The sequence below is a fragment of the Lupinus angustifolius genome, chromosome LG14 (genome assembly GCF_001865875.1).
Source record: "Lupinus angustifolius cultivar Tanjil chromosome LG14, LupAngTanjil_v1.0, whole genome shotgun sequence".
Taxonomy (NCBI): domain Eukaryota; kingdom Viridiplantae; phylum Streptophyta; class Magnoliopsida; order Fabales; family Fabaceae; genus Lupinus; species Lupinus angustifolius.
The window spans coordinates 11742752-11766261 of record NC_032022.1 but is presented as its reverse complement, the minus strand read 5'-3'; the positions used below and the strand labels follow the sequence as shown (position 1 = coordinate 11766261).

The window sequence follows — 23510 nt, the reverse complement described above, 5'->3', positions numbered from 1 at the left end:
TGTTGTTGTATGTATAACATACAACATCACTCATGTATGCATTGTTAAAACATGCTAATATTATACTGTGCTCAAATACGCTTGAAAGCGTTGTTATATATCTAATGCAACTCTAGCATAGTGAACTCTCATTAAGTTATAATAAGACAAAATATTAAAATTGTTCAATAACCTTTTTCCTTGAGGGAGAATCCTCTTAGTGAAAATATGTGAATTTTTGCAACCTCAAAAGGGAACACATGATTTTTAAACCCAACTTATTATGTGAATGATTAATTCAATTGTAATAGAGTATCATACATATTTTCTTATAAGGGATTCTAGTTTTTCTTGTAGATTAATAAAGTGAGTGGATCACCAATATAACAAAAGCTTGCAAGTTGTCTCTTCCTTGTAAGTTTTAGTTGAATGATGAGAATGAGAGAGCAATTGTTGACCTACTTTTTTTGAACGAAGTTTTTCCTTCAAAATGAAAAAAATTATGTAACTTTCATAATTTGAATTCAAATACTAACCATTAATGTTTCACTCTACCACCCTCATACTATAATATAAGTTTTCGAGACAAACTAATTTTGCTGAAAAAGAAAGTCATGTAAACAATATGGTAATAAAACCTAAATGACCCAATTATAAAAAAGTTACAAGTTTTAGATCCAATTATAATTTCTTTAAAGTTTAAAGCTACTTAAAAAATTCTCTAATAATGTAGAGAGTAGGATCTAATCTATACATTAACCCAAATTAAATTGATGAATAAATAAGATTAGTATACTGAAGAAAGTAAAGTAAAAGAGGGTGAGCCAACTACAGCAAGTGTTGCTTCAATAACAGGATTTCAAAATTGAATCCAAATCTCAATGCAGAAGAGTCACAAAGTTTCCACTATGTCTATTTCTTCACATCGAATCGCTACAATTCCTACACTCCTCATATCTATGTTCGCTACTTTCGCTTCTATTTACGTCGCTGGAAGGTACACAACCGGTAACCGGTAACCCCTTCTTCTTCTTTAATTGCTATAATTAGTTTTTCTCTATGTTCAGGTTATGGCAGGACGCGCAGAACAGAGTTTATCTCATCAAACAACTCGATAGGATCACCGGTCAGGTCAGTCACTAACTCATCATTTTCATTCAACTGATTCAATTGAAAGGGCGGTCTAGGCTCCCACAGCTCCCACTTAGTGGGGTCGGGAGAAAGTAGATGTACGCATCAGTAAACTGTTTCCAGGATTTGAACTCATCTAACTAAACAACATGTTAAGCTTACTCTCTATTAATTAACTATTTTCGTGTTATTTAATTAATTAAGGTTTTGTTCGATTTAGGGACAATCTGCTATATCAGTTGATGATACATTGAAGATCATAGCCTGCAGGTACTCTAATTTACATTATTCGTTATTGAAGAAAAAGGTATTATTTCAATTCCAGAAGGTGGAAGTTTTGGTTGAATTGGTCCTTTTCAGAAATGAATTTGACTGATTTAGAAATACCAAAAGGACCAATTTGACTATGTTTTTACTCTTAGGTACTGATGTGGAATCGGTCACGTCTTTCAGATACCAATTTGGCTATCAACTTATTATTTTTTAAGGTCGCAACTTGATCCTTAAGAGCCTCATATGTTGGTCCGATTAGTCATTTTCAAGACAAATTTTAGGACACATTAGTCTTTTTGAATGTCATTTGAGATTCTTAGGTACCGAGTTAAGAATTTTTATTTTTCGAGTCTATATTGGTGGGTGCATTTTTCTTTAGGGCTAGCTTTAGTAGTTGCTCACTCTTTTTCCTTAGACAAAATGAATGGTTTCCTTTGGTTTAAGTTTCTTAACTTATTTTGTACCCGTACTGTTTAATCATGTGATCGTTCAGGGAACAACATAAGAAGCTTGCTGCCCTTGAGATGGAGCTTGCTGCAGCTAGACAGGAGGGTTTTTCTTCAAACCGCTTGATAGAGAGTGAGACCAATGGGACTTACTCTAAGACAAGGCCCTTGGTAGTCATAGGTATACTCACAGGGTTTGGCGGGCGGAAGAATAGAGATGCAATTCGTAAGGCATGGATGGGAAGTGGTAATTAACTATATTCTTTGCATTACCCTGATAAATTCCATTTCTCAGTTTGTTAACATTGTAAATAACAGCGGCATCAATGGATATTTTTAATTTGAGTCATGACTATTGAGTGTATAGTTGTCTATGTGTCATTTTCAAACTGAAGAAAACTGCATTAAATACGAAGCTGGATGTAAAGACTTTATGTAAATCCTGATCAATAAACACCAATATGTTACCATCATGAACTGATATGAGTTCAAAATGAATAGATTATGGCTTTATTTTTCATGGAACCAGCTGATACTTGAGAGTGAGTAAAAGCTACAGAGATAGAAACAATAGGATCATCCCAATTTTGGTTTCCTCAAATTGATATAGTTGCCCCTTTAGTAACTGATATTTATCATCAGAAGACTCTATTGATATGACTCAGATTTATAGCATTTCCTAACCGTTTATTTCTTCGATTCGGAATCTAGTTATTTCAAATTAGCATGAAATAATTAGTGTTCTAGTGTATCTTGGGGAGTTAGTTTAAAAGCTTTTTTGTAAAATGTGTTACAGCTTATTGCACTATGATTGTGGTTCAGAAGAGATTTTAATTTTTGAGCACTCTATCTTTGCAGGTGCAGCTTTGCAAAAAATGGAGGATGGAAAGGGCATCATTGCACGATTTGTTATTGGCAGAAGGTTTAGTTTCTTTTGGATTTGTTGGGGGTGAGGGGTGGGCTTCAATGGAACTGCTTCTTATGAACTACATAAAATTTTGCAGTGCAAATCGCGGAGACAATTTGGATAAGGACATTGATCATGAGAATAGGCTGACTAATGACTTCCTCATTCTTGTATGTTTCACTAATTTATGCATTTTGTTTTGTCCATATGCTTACAAACTTTCTACTTTATTGTGACTTAGCAAATTTTACAACCCCTTAAACTTTACACCTTTTGTAAATAGGAACCATCAACTTTAATTTCATCACAATAAGCTTTAAACTTCTCTCATTCATAAAACAGGTCCTTCTGTTAAATATATGTTGGATTATTTAACGGTAAAATCTAACCATTCAATTTTTTAATCTATACCATTGATTTATTTATTTAAATATAATAAAAAAGCCTGCACCACGTAGCAACATCATCACTATCCCCATAGTACATATTCTTGTAATCACTTTAGTTCGAAAATTGAAGAAGGGAAAGAATGAACCCACTGATTAGTTTGAAGATTGAAGTTATGGAAAGAGACATGGGCAACAATGGAGAGAATCTAGTGGGTGAATGAATCCATTTGTTGAAGAACAATAAGATTCAACACTTTTGTACACTGTTCATCAAGATTCAGCGTCAATTTCTTACTCTGCTGAGATATTTTTTTTGCTTATAACAAAACCCTCAAAATCTGAAACTGGTAATATATGTGCTATTTTTTAATCTCTAACGTGGATTTCATCGTGTGAGGTAGAAAGGTTTTTATCATAATGATTGTACATATTCATATCATCATCGCTATCCTCCATTAGTGCACTATACTTCACTGTGTTTGGTAGAAAATGTTGCTGAGTGCTTTGTTATTGTATGGTTAGAATTCAACTGCCATGGCTGCTGGTTTATTTCTCTATCTGATGAATACATTGAATTTGGTGGCTCAGATGAAATTTTCCTCTCTGGAAGAAGAATAGCCTTTCCCCACCATTGTTGTTTTTTATTATATTTTAAATAAATCAACGGTGTAGATTAAGAAAAATTGAATGGTTAAATTTCACAGTTAAATAATGTAACAGAAACTTAACAGAAAGATCTATTTTGTGAATGAGAAAAATTTAAGGCTTGATTGAGATGATATTAAAGTTATTGATTCCTATTTGCAAAAGTTATAAAGTTTAAGGGGGTTGTACATACTTTTCCCTATAATTTATGAAGTTTTATACATCAGTTCAAATAAGCAGTTAGGACTGCTTAATTTGCTTGGTGCTCATAATTTATTTCTATATGTTGTGGCTTCCTGTGGCTGGAGTATAATAAGGTTCAAGAGCATAAGCTAGTTAGCTCACCATCTTCAACACTTATGTTCACAGGATGATCATGTGGAAACAGAGGAGGGGCTTTCAAAGAAGGCTAAATTGTTCTTTGCTCATGCTGCAGATAAATGGGATGCTGAATTCTATGCTAAAGTTAATGATGATGTTTATATAAATATTGGTTAGTTTTTCTTCGGCTGGATGAAGTGATAATTGTTATAATTTAGTTTACCTAATATTTAAGGTCAAGATTTGCAAATCTTCAAACACTTCACTACGGTTATTGTAATATGCTCTTTTTATCTCCTAATTAGAGAAGCCGGTGGCTAAATCATTCTATGCATTGGAGAAGTCCATTGGTACATATGGGATATGAGTATTGCCATGAGTTTCTTGTCAGCATATAGAATGCAGTGGTGCTTAAAAACCTTGTATTGAATTATGGATAATTGTACCTTGTCTTTGTTTTTTCTAATCCTGTACTTTTATAATTTAATGCTGAAAGAATCTCGACCTGGAAAATGCACATTAACAGTGTGCTTAATCATGCAAGTTCTAATAAAACTTCACAAGGCACTACCAAGAATGGGGAGTAAGAGGCAAAAACAAAGTTACATCAATCAATACCGCCTTGAATCCTGAGTCGATCCTTATATATTCTCATATTCCCAGAAATATAAGCTGACATTTCTTCCTCTTGGTGTTATGATATTCATGTATATTATACATTTTTGCCCTATTTAATCATATTCTTATATATATGTCTTGCGACTAATTAGTTGTTTCTTGCACAGATGCCTTAGGTGCTACACTTGCAACTCATTTGGACAAACCTCGTCTTTACATGGGATGCATGAAATCAGGCGAAGTTTTCTCTGAACCGTGAGCCCCTTATGGAGTGATGTTATTTGAAATGTTATGTTCTTATAAAAAAGAGTATATTTTCTGGTTCTCAATTCTCATACCAGTTTCTGTTAATTATGACAGCAACCAAAAATGGTATGAACCAGAATGGTGGAAATTTGGTGACAAACAATCGTAAGTCAAACACCTTATATTTGATATGAGTGAACAATTGTTTTCATTTCAATGCATTTAACTTTTATAAATTAGTCAATTTTGATACAGTATTGACCAGTTTGAAATTGCTGCTTGTGGATTTTGGTGAAATTAATGTTTTTTACATGGTATTCTGCACTCCTCTATGTTAGATGGTCCCACATCGGCAAATCTGCAATATGTATTTTACTTTTTGATTCCCAAACAATATTTACCACCTATTTTGTGATAAACTTACATTATAGTGCCAAAATCTTAGGCCCTCATAGAACAAATAACTTAACTCTATGGTATTGTCATGTGCTATTTTATGACTCAACCAAACAGAGTTGGCAAGTTAGTCAAATATTTCATTGATCTGGATTTTTTATGCAAATCCGAATGCATTGGTGTGCGTCAAGTTTCACAAATATTTTTATTCATGCCTTCTATTTATCTCCTCTTGAAACGATGATGAAAACTCTATCCGACAGATATTTTCGTCATGCATCAGGAGAGATGTATGCAATTTCACGAGCTTTGGCTAAATTCATATCAATAAACAGGTCAGATCCACTCTTTGTTGCACCTATTCTGTTAACTGCTGTTTATGCAACTTAGTCTTAAATCTGTTCTGAATTGGCAGATCTATGCTCCGTGCATATGCCCATGATGATGTCAGTGCTGGATCTTGGTTTATTGGGCTTGATGTAAAGCATGTTGATGACGCAAAGTTCTGTTGTTCGTCTTGGTCGACAGGTCTCTCTCTCCTCGCAACATTAACTTTATAACCACCAAAAGAATGGCCCGACTTTGAGTATATAGCAGTTATGCACAGAATTTACTTGATATAAATGGTTGGCATATGCATCAAATTAATTTGCAACCTCAAGGTGATACAACATGATCTTTGTTTTTTCAGGAGCAATTTGTGCAGGTGTTTAGTTGATTCCGATGCATTCTTGTGAGAAGACTACCAATGTAATACTACAGAGTCACCAATTGTTGGAAGTTTTGACTTCCTATGGTCCCATTGGAAACATAGAGATGCTAGAGAAAATTGATGGGTTGATCTATTAAAAAGAGTTATAACTGTAGGTGTGTTCAACGCAGTAAAGCAAAAAAAAAGAGGAATTCAGTTTTTTACCTATAAGTTGCTTTATATGTTCATCCATTCATTGACATGGGGATACATGAGTCCCAGTTGTAGTAGAAGTTCCAAAAATATGCTAGTGAAACAAGGTATTCATAGGAGCAATGTGGTGGCTGATCATATTTTCTTTAGCACCAAAGGGAACTTTTATGTGTACATGACAGTGGCAGCGAATAGGGTCATGGTTAGGCTTTACAATCTCTGCTCACAGTGTGTCAATTACATATTTGCTCAATAGAGCAGGCATTTCATTTTTCAAAAAGCTGTTTTGCAGATTGATTTAGAGTCTTTGGGTCAAAAAGCTGTAATATATCCATGTGATTTTATTTATATTGGTTTGAAAGTTGATTAGATTGATTATATTTTGAAAAGAAACTCATCCAAGTCAAATTTGTAGCATCAAAACTTCCATACCTTGCACAAATAGACTCCCAAAAAGAGTCACCGCAAGGGAGAAGTCTCCATCTCCACTAGCGTTTGTTTGGGAGTTGAATTTTAGAGGGGAAGGAATAGAAAAGGAATGCTTAGGAGCCATGAAATACACTTGTAAGATGGCTCTCAAGCCTTCCTTTTCCCTTCCTTCCCCTCTAAGATTCAACTCCCAAACTAACCCTTAGATAACAGTGCTAAATTAAGCAAGTTTAAATATTTTTTGTATAAGTACACCCTCTTGTTAGTATCTGTTGTGGGTGAGATTTGAATACTTAATCTCCTTTATTTGACTCTATCAATCAAATCACCTTATAACTCTTTTTTATTTTTTAAAATTTGTTGTGGGTGAGACTCAAACTCATAACCTCTTTCACTTCATTCTTTAAATCCTTCAGCCTGAATATCAGACCATGATTAATATAATGAAATGTATTCTCTTAACTCATGGATGATAAACTAATCTTATTCGGGTTGTGTGACCTCTGAAGCACAGATTCGTCAAACGCCCTCGCCTGCCGGTGTCCGACACAGATACGCTCGGATTCATGAAGGATACGTATTTGTAGAGTATCCAGAAAAGAAATAAATAAATATCAAAACACGTATCGGATTCGTTTACAATAAAATATAGGATAATAGATTTGTTTTCAATAAAATAGGATAAGATAAATTCATTTTCAATAAAACATCAACTTATTTAAAGGTCACAAAGACTCATACCAACATACTATTACACCGCATTGACCCTCCAATAGTCGGTCTACCATATCGACTCTCTGATCCACAACATTGCTATTAAGGATGAGATGAAATTGATACTATTTGTGTTTCTAAGGCTAGACAATAAGAAATTTTATGAATTATTCTACTATATTATGTAATTTTGATACTTGGAATTTTGGAGGACAATGATTTTCAATTTTCATTATATTTTTTACCTTGGATATTTTGATTTACACTTATAATTTTATCATATTTTATGTGTTTTTTATTATTTTATACACGTATCCTTGAACGTGTCGTATCTTATATTTTAGAAAAAGTGTGTGTCGACGTATCGGATACGTATCCGACACACGTATCCATATTTATGCTTCATAGTGTGTGACTATTCATCTCAATAATTATTGCTCATGAAAATCAAAGATTTAATATTTTGGTTAAACTAAGATCCAATAAAGTCTTATACCATTAGATCAATGGTATTAAATGAGAGATAAAGACCACTAGTTTTGGATGCCACTTTTTGACTCCGGAAAAAACAGTGGATTTTGTAGATGAAACACCAACTAGGACCCCCATCCATAAATAACAGTTCAACAATCTAATTATTATTATCAGAAAATTATACTCACAGGAAGTTAGAAAAAATATATGCAACAATATTATATCATCCTTTAATTATATTTAATTATTATTTATAAATAAATGATGATATACTAACTATATATATAAAAATTTGGTATAAATATTATACTATTAAATTAATTAGATCAATATAATTATCATCAAGGTAAATATAAAAAAAAAAATGAAGGGTGGTGGAGTTTTACCGTGAATGTAATTTACTATTATCATTAGAAGAAAAATAAAGGAGAAAATGGATTGATTGGTGAGAGAAACCGCACAAGACTTTTTATAAAACCACAGTTTCTTCCACCAATCCCCTTTTCTTATATTCTTCCAATTTCTCTCTTTTGCCGTTGTTTCTCCTCAAACCTCCAAATCCAAACACGGCATAAGGAAAAGAGGATCTCTGTTATTGTTGTTGCTTCAGCTTTTCTCTTACCAGCTAGGTATGTATGTTTACGATCTTAATAATTCATAATTTAATTTCCATCATCTAATATGATCTAATTTCGATTAGGTTTTGAGTTTTAACGATGGCATCGAAGCGGATCTTGAAAGAACTCAAGGATCTACAGAAGGATCCTCCTACCTCTTGCAGTGCTGGTATTAATTGCTTTGATTTTGCTTTTTTATTTTAAATTTGTAAATAAATAATATTGGTCATGAATTTGTTGGAATTAATATGATTTTTTATTCTCTATCTAGTTTTGATGTTTGTACGGAATGTATTAGTTTTGAAATTTGTGTTATAAGGTCATTCAATGAATTAATTGCATTTTTTGTGGTTTGACTTGATCATGCTGATGGGAAATCGATTTTCCTAATATCATATCCTAGTTTATATGCAGCAAGTGTTTTAAATTGCGGTCGCGATTGCGGTCATTGCGATGTGGATTGTGGACTTTGCAGTGTGAATTATTTTGAGATAAAAAACATTTTTGAATTCGATGTGGCCTTTGCGGTTGTGTTACGGCCCAATGCGGCCTGTTGTGATTCAGAGATATACCGCAATTTGTGATGGTCACCGCAACCACTATATTGTGGCTGCCTCAGGTGAAGCATATCACTTGCAGCGTGAGGGATATGTGTATATGAAACTTGTTTGTGCATGTTTTAAGCTTGAATTCTTCTATTATTACTGCATGATAAATGATTATATTATTTTGTGTTCATCGTTCCTTTCTTACATGCATTCCCCTGTATTTTTTTATCACTATATTCTTTCTGTATTATGAAATTGGTGTTGCTCCCATTCAGGGTCAATTAGTGTTGCAAGTGTACATACTACGTTAGCTTTTGGCGAAGAGACAAACCGTTTTTGTAAAATCAAAACGTTTTTCCCTGATTTATTTATAAAATACGCCAAACATATGTTTTGTCCATTTCTAACATGTTTACCAGATGCTACATATGTATATATTATAGCATGAGAATTTCTCAACTGATATCAAAATTAACAAAATATGTGATAGTTGGTATTTTTTGAAGTGTGCATTTTATTTACTTTTATTTTTCATTTTGGTCATTGTTTTGGTAATTATCTTGCATGCTCTTTAAGGATGGAATTTATTCTTATTTCTTGTTTTCTGATGAAAGGTGCATGGTTTTTTGTAATTAATCTCTCTCCTAAGTGACTTAAAATGTCCTGAAGATCTTAAGATGGCATTGATCTTTATTGCCAAACAAGAAAAACATTGATGGTATAGCTCTAGTCTTTGGATTATAAATATAGCTGGAAGTTTTCTAGCCTACCAATGCACACATGAGATGCTTTGTTGTGATTTTTTGTTAGGAATTTGTCCGATGTCTATGTTGACATTTAGAAGAAATTCGTGCTTATTCCTTGTTTCGCCCCTTTCAAAATGGTGCAGGTCCTGTTGCGGAAGACATGTTTCATTGGCAAGCAACGATTATGGGTCCTCCAGACAGCCCTTATGCCGGAGGTGTTTTCCTAGTCACTATTCATTTCCCTCCGGATTATCCCTTTAAGCCACCCAAGGTTTGTAATCATTCTAGTCTCAATTTTTGTAATGTTTCTACCGTCTTTAACTCTGTACCATAGTTACATAATGGTGGCAGTCTTTGGTATGGGTATGTGGCATGCAATGACTTTATCAAATATCGGGTACATCGAGGTATATTTATGTGGTACAACATTTGAGTTTGTTCTACATTTTAGTTGGCACTCTCTAATTTTTATTAAACCTTATTTTGTTGTTTTTGATCTAGTTAAATGGCTAAGTTAAGACACATTTAAATTAGTCATATGTCCATAGCAAGGTTAAATAATTAAAGAAAATAAAGAATATATCTCACCCAAGACTTCTATTGATGAATAACCAGTTTGCGTGATATAAATGCTGAAGTGTGTGTTTTATAAGAAGCCATTAGAGTTTTCTTGCCTTCCCCTGCCTCTTCTGTAGTGCCACACTGTCACTCAAGTTCCTGTGTTTCACTTCTTTGTGTTATGCTTCAACATTTTGCTTATGCGTTCTTGCTGTATGATATCTAATCATTGGTTCACCAAATTGATTCACATCCCATCTCATTCCAAAACGAGAATAGCCAGGGATCACCTCTCGCGATTCGCAGGAATGGGAATAATTATGTTTTCATGCTCTCTACTTGTTCATAATCAATTAATTCTGTAGTACCTCTTTTCTTTTGTAACTTAATTAGTTTGGATCTTTTATTGTACAAGGGAGACTTACTAATACTCATAGCTTCTTTAACATCTCAAAGGTTTATAAAATGGAAAGAAAAAAATTGCAATACAAGGAGTATATCCTTAGCTGAGAATCTTAATAAGGCTTTACCTTCTGTACATATCTACGAATTCTGTGTTCTATGTTATCGTGAGCACTTGGTATTTCCTTCAACCAAGTTATGCTTATGCATACTCATGGTTTGTAAATAACTTCCAGGTTGCATTCAGGACAAAGGTTTTTCACCCAAATATTAATAGCAATGGAAGCATTTGCCTTGACATATTGAAGGAGCAGTGGAGCCCTGCTCTAACCATCTCCAAGGTTTGTTTCTTGATTGATTCACATGATGTGAAAAGCTATCATTTCTTAAAGTATGTTTTACTTATCCTTCCAGTGTAAATACATCCACAATTCCTTAGTTATCATGTCCAACAATTGGGCACATGATACTACTTTAACATCCATATCTAATTTTGATATAATGTAGAACATTTTTACTATTCCATCATCATTAAATAACACATGATTGAAATTGAATGAAGTTAAAAATCTTTTCATTGGCGATGGATTAAAATTGAAATCCTGAATACTTTTATGCTATGAGGCCTGAATGGCTGATTTGCATAGGCTTTGGATTATGTGGTTAATTTTGAATAACTCCCATGAAAGTACACCTTAATATATGGCTGGCTACTTACAAGAAAGATATTTACTTAAATTTAGTTCAAGATGTTGAATTGCAACTACACATTATTTACATTTTCTTCTTCATCTTTAGGTGCTGCTCTCAATCTGTTCCTTGTTGACTGACCCAAACCCTGATGATCCTTTGGTCCCTGAAATTGCCCACATGTACAAGACAGACAGGAACAAGTATGAGTCAACTGCCAGAAGCTGGACCCAGAAATATGCCATGGGTTAAGTGACCTGTGGTATTTGTGAGAGAGAGTATTTTTACTTGCAGTGTTTTGGGCCTAAACAACCTTTGTATGAATATTTGTTGTCTTTAATCAAAGGCTCCTCCAACTAAAAGATTAATGGTGGAAAACTTCTCTTCTGTTGTTTGTAATTTGTATTGCAAATGTTAATTTAGGACAGTGAAATCTGGCCCAATTAAAGATTTGCTCAAATTTTTAACTGTTTTTTTTAATCATGCTATGCCATATTTTCGTTTGGAATTTGTCTTTATGTAGGTTTGAAGAATCCAAGGATTATCTCACTTGAAAGAAATGTATTCATAATGTTTTTCTTTGTGGAAGAAATTTAAGGAAGAGTGTCAAATTAATTACCAAATAAAGGGGAATTTGTTATTGTAATTAAGATGTAATGAATCATAGAATAACAAAGATCAGTCTTATTAAAACTCAGATTGATTAATGACTTGGTTAGGGAATTGAGTTATTGGTTGGACTGATTGACTTATTTTGTATTAAACATTATTTAATAACTCTATTCTAAATTCAAAAATATTATTATCTTGATTAAACAATTAACAAATAAGATTTGACTATTATAAAATATTACAAATAAATTTAGGATGTTGTCAAACAATGTGTTATGCTTTAATATAACAAAGTCGCATAATTAGTTTAATATTTTATTAAACAACAAATATTTTGCTATAATATAAGTTAATAAATCACAAACATAATTATAAATAAGTTAAAAATATTTGATTTTTTCATCTTAAAATAATATTGTTGTAATTTTTTTTTTTAATTTATTGACTCGATTGGTTTAGCCAGTTCAACTTTCGGAATTGCCAATTTTTAGGCTTAAATTAATTAAGTCAGTCTAATTTTAATACAGGATGTGAGGTTCAAATCCCTCAAATGCTGGTTTCACTTTTGAAATAATGGGAACAACAAAGATAACGCAAACCTGAAAGGCTAGCCACAATACACATCCAAAGTAATATAGCAAAAAAATTAAAAGAACGCAGATATATACAATTCTCCAGCTCCTCTGGTAAAAAAATAAAGTCGTCTAGCATAATTGCGGGATTTGATTTTTATAAATAGCTCTATTTTTTTGCTAATTAATTATGTTATTATCTTCACTTGGCAGGTTGTTCTAACTTAAGCAAATATCTCGGGTTTTACTTCTTATGAATGTAGTCAAATACATGATAAGAAGAATTTTATTGACTCATAAGATTTCCTCAAATGAGGATATCTATCATCTCATGCTAACTCTGATAAGAAGCTATCACCATTCACATGCATTAATTAACTAACAAATAATCTTGTTCCGTATCTTCCTATATTTTAATTATCTTATATTTTCTTAATTTTCTAATGTTTTATATCTAATACACATTTGTATTTTTTTTTTTTTAAATTTAGTCTTAAATTTATTCTTATTTATTACATCTTTCATCCCTATTTATCCACTTCTCTTTAACAAACTTCAGATTTGTATTAAATAAAATCATTTTGATCATCGAAAAACATTGAATGGTCAGGGTAACTCTTTAAAATAATGAGTCCTAATATGTTATGTTGTCTCGTTTTGACATACACTATCGACCCATGTTTTTAATAATTTAATAAATATAATATTATAGATTAATGCTTCTATAGACAAAAATTAATTACACTGAATTCTGAAAAATAAAAAAAAATATAATTTTGTAATGAATGAAAATGATAAATATATTTTTTTAAAATAGTTGTAAGTTAAAATTATAAATTTTAGTATTATATATTAGTAATATGCAGTGTTGTTAGAACCGGACCGGACGGTCCGACCGGTTTGACCGCTGACCGGACTTGAAAATGGCTCTGGTTTGCCGTCTTAACCGAATGAGAGTTGAATCGCTTTGAACCGGAAAAAATCCGGCCTGACCATGTTAAACCCGGTTAAACCGGATTAACCCGGGAATTAAACTAGACGGCTCACCTAAAAATGAAAAAAAATGGGACAATGTTCTAATATCTTGTTTTACTACGATCCAAAAAAAGATAAAGATGTATTATTTCAATATAATTATACATAATTATTAATTATATAAAGTTTTACATTTATATATAACTATATATTTATAAATAAAAATTATTAATTATGTACGAAATCACTCGGTCAGACCGGACGGTTTAACCGGTTAAACCTAATACGGGACCTCTACCGGTTTGACGTCTGGCTCGGGTTTCACAACACTGATAATATGATTGTAAAATTGTTTACATATCAATATATATGATTATTCATTTGTACACTAAGTAATAATATGTAGAAAATGATGAATGATAAACTAAGTAACTAACAACCTAAAAAATTCTTAATATTGCTAGTTAAATAAATTATGGTAGGAGAAAATTAGAGGATGAATTTATAGAAGATAACTAATGGTGAATTCAACTTACACTCCTGAGTTTTAGTGAAATTATACAAATCACTTTGACTCCACGAGAAATGGAAAAAAATCTATATAAAAGGGGTGTTCTTTAGTTTCAAAATTGGACTAATATGACCCATTAGTTAACGTTTCCAAATTTAATGTTAGTTTATTCGAACTATATAAATCGATACCTAGAATTCCCATTAATAAAAAATAGAACTCGACACTGTACAAAAGAAACTTTCAATATCAATATGTTGATTGTTATGCTCCTGTATCATGCCTGAATTTAACTAGGGTTCACAGTGGTGGAGGAACTAGATTATAAAAATCTTCAATTTTTACACCTACAAAAACTCTAATTATATACCGATATTACACCCATTGTCTCTGCATAGAAATAAATGTGACTTTTTAAATAAAATATGATATATTGTTAAAACAAGTGCAATTAGTATAAGTTAATACGTTTTTATTATTTTTTGTTTGTTACAATATAATATAAAAGTGATTTAAATAATATTTTCTTAAAATTATCGATGCATTTTGTTTAAAAATAATAAAAAATTATTGACTCTTATACTATTTGATATTTTTTTAACTTAATTACTCTTATCATAATTTTTAATTTAAAATATTATATATTTATTTCTTATACAGAATTAAGTAGCATAATATATATATAAATTAGGAGTTTTTTATAAATATATATAAAAAATGAAGAAATGATTTATATAATTTCATTAAAATTTATAATTTAGATTATCTTTATCGCATTAATTGTTCGATGAAGAAAAATGACTGAATGTTGAATTAAACTTCAATACCGCTTTACGAACCATAATCAGTCCAGGTTTCAGTGTTGAGTAGTTTATTCTTCTTCTTCTTCTCCTGAATGGGCATTGACTATTACTAGAATCTGTTTTTTGTGTTTTCCTTTCAACAAACGTGGCGTTCTCTCCTTTCTCCACCATCATATTCGCCATACCAAACATTTTTCCTATTTTTCTCTTTTACCCAAAACAAACAAATTAATTAAAAGTCGCGTAACAATTTCAGTTTTCATTGTTCCTCGTTTTACAATTTGTTTGGACAAAAAAAAATGGTGGAATCAGAGCGAGTTCAAAATCTATGAATGGCTTCCGAACAAAGTGCAGTAGTTCCAGCCATCGAAATGAACGGACAAGATTTATTGTTATGCGAATCCAACGATACACAGGGATGCATTTGTTCTCCTCCGCCGCAACCGGTGGAAGCGTCCGGTGGTGATTATAAGTTGGGATTCGTCGATCGAAGTTTCTCTGCCGCCGGTGCCGCTTTCATCTCCGCTATCATTGTCAATCCTCTTGATGTTGCCAAGGTAAACGACACCGTTTGTGGTTTTTTGTTATGCGCAGCTTTTTTGTTGAGAAAGTGAGAGAGCTAAAGGATGATCAAATTTTGATTATTTAGGTTTAGGTTATCAATATTTTTTTTACCTTTTGTGGTGCTCATTTGTTATTTGACGTTATGGAATGAAACCTCAGTATGAATATGAATACAGGAACGTTATATTGTTATGGGTAATCAATGAAATTGTCCTTTGCATTAAGAGGGCTATGGTGCATAAGGTCCATTTGTGAGTTTAGTTTCAGAGAAGAATGAATGAAAATGGAAGACTTCGGAGTCATCTCAGAAGTGTAGTTCATGGCTTTGAATCCTTCCCTTTTCCCTTCCTTCTCCTCCAAAATCCAACTTGCAAATAGACCTTGGGGTATTTTTGCGAGTTGAGTTTTTAAGGGGAAGGAAAGACTTCAAAGTCATATCACAAGTGCATTTCATGACTCCTAAGCATTTTATTTCTCTTTTAGTTTTATTTTTTTGTTCCCTTTGTTCTGGTTAGTAATTTATCTTGTGTTGTATCCTGACTTGTTATCTCTGTTTACCAGACACGGTTGCAGGCACAGGCTGCAGGGGTTTCTTACTCTCATCCGCTAAGTAATGTGACTAGTCGTATGGCTTATTTTGGGCCAACTATGGTATATCTCGAACTATTTCTTGTCTTTCTGTTTCCCGTGAAAACCTTTTTAAAGTATCATTTTCTATACAGATTATTGTACCTGTACATAGAGTTTTTGTTTGAGAAGGTGGTAGGAAAGGTGATTTGGGCATGTCTGGAGATTGGAGAAGACTCCTCTCATTGTGGAAGCCCTAGTAATGACACTAGGCTAGATGGAGGGTAGTCTAATAGTTATAGGTAGAGCTTGAATGATGTTAAGCATCAATTTGAAACCAAATTAGTTGTTTGGTGCTTGACCATGGAAGCGTTTATTTGTATCTCACATTTCCCTTTGTCTATTTGAGCTATTAAATTGACCTTTCCAATGTTGTTTCTCAGATGTTTGCTGACTTAAGATGTTCTCCGTCATGTACTCGTGCTGGAATCGAAGGTACAGTCTCAATTTGTCCTCCTGAGTGTTTTCGGTACAAAGGAACACTGGATGTTTTCTACAAAATTGTACATCAGGTTGGTGGTTTAATCTTTAATAGATGGGAAGTGGAAACCGAGTGAATGTTATTAGATGCGTAGTCCATCTGCGCTTAAAAAAATCGTTTCCATGTGTGATGTATCTCATTAACAATTACGCACTATATTGATGTGAGTAGTATTGCATTTTCAGGAAGGATTTGCTAGGCTATGGAGAGGCACAAATGCAAGCTTGGCACTCGCAGTGCCAACTGTAAGTTCACAAGTCAATCAGCAGTGATTTATTAAGTACTCAAAGCTATATAGCAAGGGCACATGAATTATCTGACTGACCTTCTATTTTTCTCATGTTTATATCAGGTAGGAATTTATCTTCCTTTCTATGACATATTCCGCAACTGGTTGGAGGAATTCACATCCAAAAGTGCTCCGAGCATAACTCCATATGTGCCTTTAGTAGCTGGTTCATTGGCACGCTCACTAGCGTGTGCAACTTGTTATCCTATTGAACTTGCAAGAACTCGCATGCAGGTAAACCCTGGGCAACAGGCTTATTTTATATAAAAAAAAAGCTTATAAACCAAAAAAAACTGAAGTTCTTTTTTTTTCCAGTTTATAATATCAGATTAAAATCATAGTTAAATATAAACACAACTTATACCAAACACATTGGTTTTTACGAAATTATTGGGTCCTCATTATCCAGTTCTGTTGTAGGCATTTAAAGAGACTCAAATTGGTAAGAAGCCTCCTGGAGTGGTTCAGACTCTACTAGGTGTTGTCTCACAAGTCAAGAGCACAAATAGTGCACAGAACAGCTGTAAGTGTATAGCTTTTAGTGACAATCTGAACGTATGATAGCCATAATAAATGTAAATTGTAAGGTGATTGATTGTTTCAGTGTTCACTGCAACATATACTTGTAAATTTCATGACTTGGCTTTGGTTTACGTGGATGTTTCATTAAGTTTTTAGACAAGCACATGGTTAATGGAGTTTGCCATAACATAAATGTTAGCTAACTGAATATTTGGATTTAGCTTGTTGGTAATTTCGTAAGTTTAGTCTAGTTCTTAGGTATAGGTATTCAAACCATAAGCCTTCGCTATATGTTAGGCAGGTAGGGTGACAGAGTTATTAACGTTTCTCATGTCTATAACCAATTGCGGCACTTTCTGGGATGCAAGATTATTAATATAACAATGAAATACTATTTAAATGTTTACATATAAACTAAATAGCTAACGAAGGTGTTGGCACTATCATTACAGTGCAAGGTTATCGTGCCCTGTGGACTGGCATGGGAGCTCAACTTGCCCGGGATGTACCCTTCTCTGCGATATGTTGGTCAACCCTGGAACCTGTGAGTTTGATTCATATCCTTTGACATTGTAAGTTGTTTTTCTCAATAGTCTTCTCTATTTTGATGTGCGAAATTACTCTTGTTTTTGCAGACTAGAAGTGAACTCCGTAGACTGGTTGGAGGCGATGATGCCAATGCATTGGGTGTTCTTGGGGCAAACTTTACTGCTGGTTTTGTTGCAGGAACCATAGCAGCCGGAGCTACATGTCCGCTAGATGTTGCAAAAACTAGACGACAAATAGAGGTTTGCTTCCTTTGTTTTTTAAGTTTCTAAAATGTACATTGAATTTTTTATTATTCAAACTTGAATTTTACAGGTTTTCCTCATATGTTACTTTTTTTCTTTTGAAAACAGTGGTTGTTAACTCGTAATTAATTTAAATTAACTGTTTTTTTACAATGTGGTCCCCAAAACAAACTGTCCCCAAAATTTATTTTTGCAGATGGATCCAGTGAAGGCATTGAGAATGACTACAAGACAGACACTGATGGAGATTTGGAGGTATATCATAACTTAGGATTCAAAATGTTTTGCATCTTGATTTGGTCCACGATTTTATGATAGAAATTTAAAGACCATTGCCCTATCAGCCTAACTTCTTTTTTCCCCTTTTGATCTGCCATAGTAAATGTTTGAGGGTTTTTCTTCTCCCTCCGCTTATAGTACTAGATTGCCCTTAAGTCATACATTGTTTGGATTAACTAATAGGTTAATATAACTGATCATTGACATGCTTTGTGCATTTTTCAATATGTTGCTTTTCCAGAGATGGAGGCTTTAAGGGACTTTTTACAGGTTTTGGTCCACGAGTTGGTAGAGCAGGCCCCTCCGTTGGAATTGTGGTTTCATTTTATGAAGTTGTAAAGTATGTTCTACATCACCAGTATTCACCATCATGATTCTTTTTCTGCATGCTTTTTTTTTTTGTCACAGAAGCGGGTTTTTTTTAGAATCTCTCCACATTACACAACAAGTTTTTTTGAGGAAGGGAACTCATACCAACCCGTTTCTGATCATAAATTAACATTATGGAATAGGAAAATAATATGACTTGTTCCTAGTTTTAGTTTTTTGAGGTTTTCTAGTAATTTTGTTGCCTCTGGCCAGGAGAAATTGTTGCACTTGGGATTTTGGTTTCCCATGAAAGCAAATTTTGAATAAAGTTAGATTTGTTTATATTTGGTCATGTACAGTAATTATACACACGGGAAATTCACAAATAAAGAAAGCTATAGACACTGGAAATGTCAAGTGAACCCATATATAATTTTATGTATTTTTCCTGAAGCTACAAAATTATAGGGGAATATAATATGAATGGGTTGCGCTACAAATTGAAGGAAAATATCTTGTATTTATCCCTATTCTCCAGGATTATCTTCATATAAAGGAGGAAGTTGAGTGAAGAATTGTCATTTTTGGGAGAAATGATTCCAAACTTTGTGGTGTTGGGTTTGTATTTTATCATTTTTAATTGATATGTTATGGATAAAAATGCAATATTGTTGGCAAAAATGATGACAAAAATATACCAATTAGAAATAAGAACAAATTAAATTCTGACTATCATTTGGAAAATGGGAATTCTTTGATATATTTTGGGCAATGCATTATGCAATGAAATTAATTTACACATGTGCTACTAATGTCGAATTCTCTACCAACTCGTGCCTTTTGCAATGCTAACTACAAGGTGTAGGGCAGAGCAAATTTAAATAGGACATAGGATGCAAGTGATTTCATTGACATGTACTTAAGTTGCACTAAAAACTCATTATTAAGTATAAAAACTCCCAATGTATTAATACTTTAAAAAATATTCATAGGATGATCCAAATAAATGGAAGATAGATATTACACTTTTATTATAATTAAGTACTAAAATGTCCCTTCCTTCCCAATGTAAAAACTTGTAATTCAATTTCAATTAGAACTAATTAAGAAGTTGTGCAATTGACTAGTTATGTCCAAGTATTAAGCACTCAATTATTATTTTTATAAAAGTCTTCGGTTAGTCTGCACTGATTAAATGATTTTTGTCTAATTATTTAATATAATTTTTTAAGTTGTAGTTACTCATACCAACAAAGTATTTGTCTGGTGGTGTAAGATTCATTTTAGGATGATCAAAATATTCATTCTTACTAAAGGATGAAAGATACCATACAAAAAAAAAAAAAGTTTTGATTACTCAGACGGTACAACTCATAATTTCTTCTCACATCAATACTCCACCTTCTTCCAAATGAGAGTGTTAATTACTGCACATTTTCCCTTCCTAATATCCATGTGTGCAATTTTCAATTATCTCATTTATTATTTTAATTTTGAATTAGGACAACACTTTTACCAAATAATCCATTTTTATGGAAGGAAAGAGTAATAAAGAAACAAACTCAGTAACCAACACTAACAGACGTTGGTTCAAGTGATACATGTTTGATTTTCCTTAAGCAATATTTCGAGATCGAGTCTTGTGGATGGAAACAATGTCTGCTAGGAGAGTTAGCCCCACGTACATGTAAATGTTCCCGACTCGGACACAATTGTCTCCAGTGCGAGGATACCTATGTGAAACCTCAAAAAACTCAATAACCAACAATGCGTTGGTCTAGTGGTATAAGGTCCTATTGGATTCCCAAGGTTGAGAGGGCTCGATTCCTGGGAGAGACTTTTGTTGGAAGGGACAACCACGAATCTTGAAAGAGGTTAGTTTTTTACTAGAAAATGTGAGAGGATACCTTTAATTGTATAAAAAAACAATATTGTCAATAATATTACATTACAGCCAAGTAATTACTAGTATCATTGCTTAGAAGTGTTGGTGAAAAACGTAAGCTTTGTTGTAGAAGAAGATGATGAGGTAAATGATTGAGAGGTGTTAATCTTATTGAATTTGATTATTTTTATATGAAATTTTATTTGTTTCCAAATATCAGAAATATGAATCATGATGATATTGATTGTAGAATTTTAGGTAAATGTTTTTCAAACCTATTAAGAGAGGATCCTACAATCAAAGCCCAACCAGATTAACCTCTTTCCTTTTTTGGCATTTTTTTTTGCTAGTTAGTTAATTTTTTAATTAGTTCAGTTTCCTTTTTTGTTTTCCCTCATTTTTCTTATCTTTCATTAAACACTGTATAAAAGGAGCTCATCTTCATAGCTCAAATCAATAAGATTCACAGAAGTATTATTCAAAAAACTCTGCATTATCTTTTATTCTTTTCAAATATAGGCAAGATTCATCATTGAGTATCGTTTACTATTCCTATTCTTCTTTTGGCAATGACATATACTATAGTTTCAGAGCACCCTTCTAAAGGGTGTCTCTACTATGCCTCTGATTAGCTTCCGTTTTTTCTTTCTCTCTTTCTGTCATCGCCAACATCTTTGAACAAAATGACCACTACTACAATCATCAATCCCACCATGGATCCAACAAATCCATACCACATACATCCCAGCGAAAATCCAGGTACTGTTCTTGTATCATCTCGGTTAAATGGAGAAAATTATCATCCCTGGACTCGTGCTATGGCCATGGCTCATGAGTCTAAAAACAAGTTAGAATTCATAGGTGGAATTCTTCCAAGACCCCTCACCCATGATCAAAACTTTGCAATCTGAAAAATGCAACAATTTGGTTGTATCTTGGTTAACCCAATCCATAGAATCTTCCATTGTTCAATTAGTTCTCTGGATGGAAAATGCAAAAGAAATTTGGGATGATTTACGTGAAAGATATCATCTAGGAGACATGTTTATGATCTTTGAGTTAATTGGTGAGATTCATTCAATTAAACAAGGGAATAATTCAATTAGTGCCTACTACAATCGAATAAAAAGCTATGACAACAACTTGATAATTACGGACCAATCCCTCCTTGCACTTGTGATATTAAATATTCTTGTTCTACAATCCCAACTGTATAGAATTATAGAGAAAACGAGTATGTAATATGTTTTCCAACGAGATTGAATGATCAGTTCTTAATTGTTAGATCACAAATTATGATGATTCACCCATTTCCCTCCATAAACAAAGTCTTATCCATGTTAATCCAACAAGAAAGACAAATGCAACTTGAAGAACCAAAGTTCTCATCAAGTACATTTGGAATGAACACTGAATCAAGAATAAGAGGTCGAGGAAGAGGAGTTAGAGGCATTGGTAGATCAAACAGTTCTGGTAGATCCTCTACTTTTGGAAGATGTAGGAATCAGAAATCTTGTTCTTATTGCCAAAGGATTGGGCATATTGTTGATGTTTGCTACAAGAAGCATGGATACCCTCCAAGTTCATCCAACACTGCAAATAGTTTTTTCAGCTGGAGACTCAGACTATACCGATGATCCTACCAAAACAGATCATTCATCTCTAGACCTTCCTTTCACTACAAGACAACAAGATGCTTTGAAGGTTATAATCAAACAGTCTATTGGATAAGGAAATCATAACACCAACTAGATAAGTTCTATTCAAAATCCCACCAATGCTCAAGAAGCTCCTATTATAGGTAATTGTGTTTCACTTCCAGGTAACTCACTCACTTGGATTATTGATACATGAACAACAAACCATGTTTGCTGCTCCTTGATGCACTATCACACGTACAAGCAAATAAAACCTATTTCCGTAACTCTTGCAAAATGGAAATCAAATAACTGCCCAATACTCAGGATCTGTTATCTTTTCAAACACATTTTATCTTACAAATGTATTATATGTACATGTTTTTAAGTTTAATCTAATTTCAGTTTCTAAACTAACATCTTCAGTGGCTTGTAAATTAGTCTTCCCTGCTGACAATTGCTTGATCCAGGAAATGAACTCCTTGAGGATGACTGGTGCAGTTGAGCTTAAGCGAGGCCTATTCACAATGAATCAACCAAACAAGAACTATCTTAGGCCACATCATATTAGTGTTTACTCTAGTTATAATGATTCCAATGTTTAGCACTCAAGACTTGGACATTTGTCCCATAACAAGTTGATACATATGCAAACCTTGTTTCCTTTTATCAAATGTAACAAAACAAAAGATCCATGTGATGTTTGTCACTTAGCAAAGCAAAAGAGATTATCTTACTCTATTAGCATTACTAGATCAGTTTGTGCTTTTGATTTGGTTCACATAGACATTTGGGGACCTTTATCCACTCCTTCTACTCTAGGCCATAAATACTTTATGATTGTGGTAGATGATAAGACCATATTCACTTGGATCTTCTTTATGAAAGCCAAGTCTGAAGCAGGTCAATTAGTTATGGACTTTGTCTGCTATATAAAAACTCAATTTGATTTTAAACTGAAAGCTATTAGAAGTGATAATGGCAAAGAGTTCATGCTCAAATATTTTTATCTTTCAAGAGGTATTGAACATCAAACAACCTGTGTGGAAACCCCACAATAGAATGGCATAGTGGAAAGTAAACATCAACATATTCTTGCAGTGGCAAGAGCTCTTATCTTTCAATCCAATCTTCCTTTATGTTTTTGGATCTTTAGTATAGCACACTTTGTTCACTTAATCAATAGAAAACCTATTGCCTTCTTATCTAATAGATCCCCC

General features: G+C 33.1%; 3 protein-coding genes across 4 annotated transcripts; all 3 read left to right on the top strand.

Annotated features, from left to right (window-relative positions):
- Positions 764-6535, top strand: LOC109326818 (hydroxyproline O-galactosyltransferase HPGT1). Its single transcript, XM_019559666.1, has 12 exons — positions 764-976; positions 1047-1110; positions 1331-1380; positions 1877-2076; positions 2688-2751; positions 2834-2906; positions 4140-4263; positions 4877-4964; positions 5070-5120; positions 5615-5686; positions 5767-5879; positions 6043-6535. The coding sequence occupies exons 1-12, from the start codon at positions 861-863 to the stop codon at positions 6063-6065; spliced, it is 1038 nt and encodes a 345-aa protein (XP_019415211.1). The 5' UTR covers positions 764-860; the 3' UTR covers positions 6066-6535.
- LOC109326820 (ubiquitin-conjugating enzyme E2 10) lies at positions 8327-11913 on the top strand. Its single transcript, XM_019559668.1, has 5 exons — positions 8327-8501; positions 8573-8658; positions 9927-10054; positions 10980-11084; positions 11542-11913. The coding sequence occupies exons 2-5, from the start codon at positions 8589-8591 to the stop codon at positions 11683-11685; spliced, it is 447 nt and encodes a 148-aa protein (XP_019415213.1). The 5' UTR covers positions 8327-8501; positions 8573-8588; the 3' UTR covers positions 11686-11913.
- On the top strand, positions 14966-19114 carry LOC109326817 (mitochondrial carrier protein MTM1-like). 2 transcript variants are annotated; one of them, XM_019559665.1, is made up of 11 exons: positions 14966-15236; positions 15275-15463; positions 16032-16121; positions 16481-16609; positions 16764-16823; positions 16931-17101; positions 17288-17390; positions 17842-17933; positions 18025-18177; positions 18377-18435; positions 18701-19114. In XM_019559665.1, the coding sequence occupies exons 2-11, from the start codon at positions 15278-15280 to the stop codon at positions 18831-18833; spliced, it is 1176 nt and encodes a 391-aa protein (XP_019415210.1). In that variant the 5' UTR covers positions 14966-15236; positions 15275-15277; the 3' UTR covers positions 18834-19114. The 2 variants fall into 2 exon arrangements, with proteins under 2 accessions (XP_019415210.1, XP_019415209.1); XM_019559664.1 differs by having other exon boundaries at positions 14966-15463.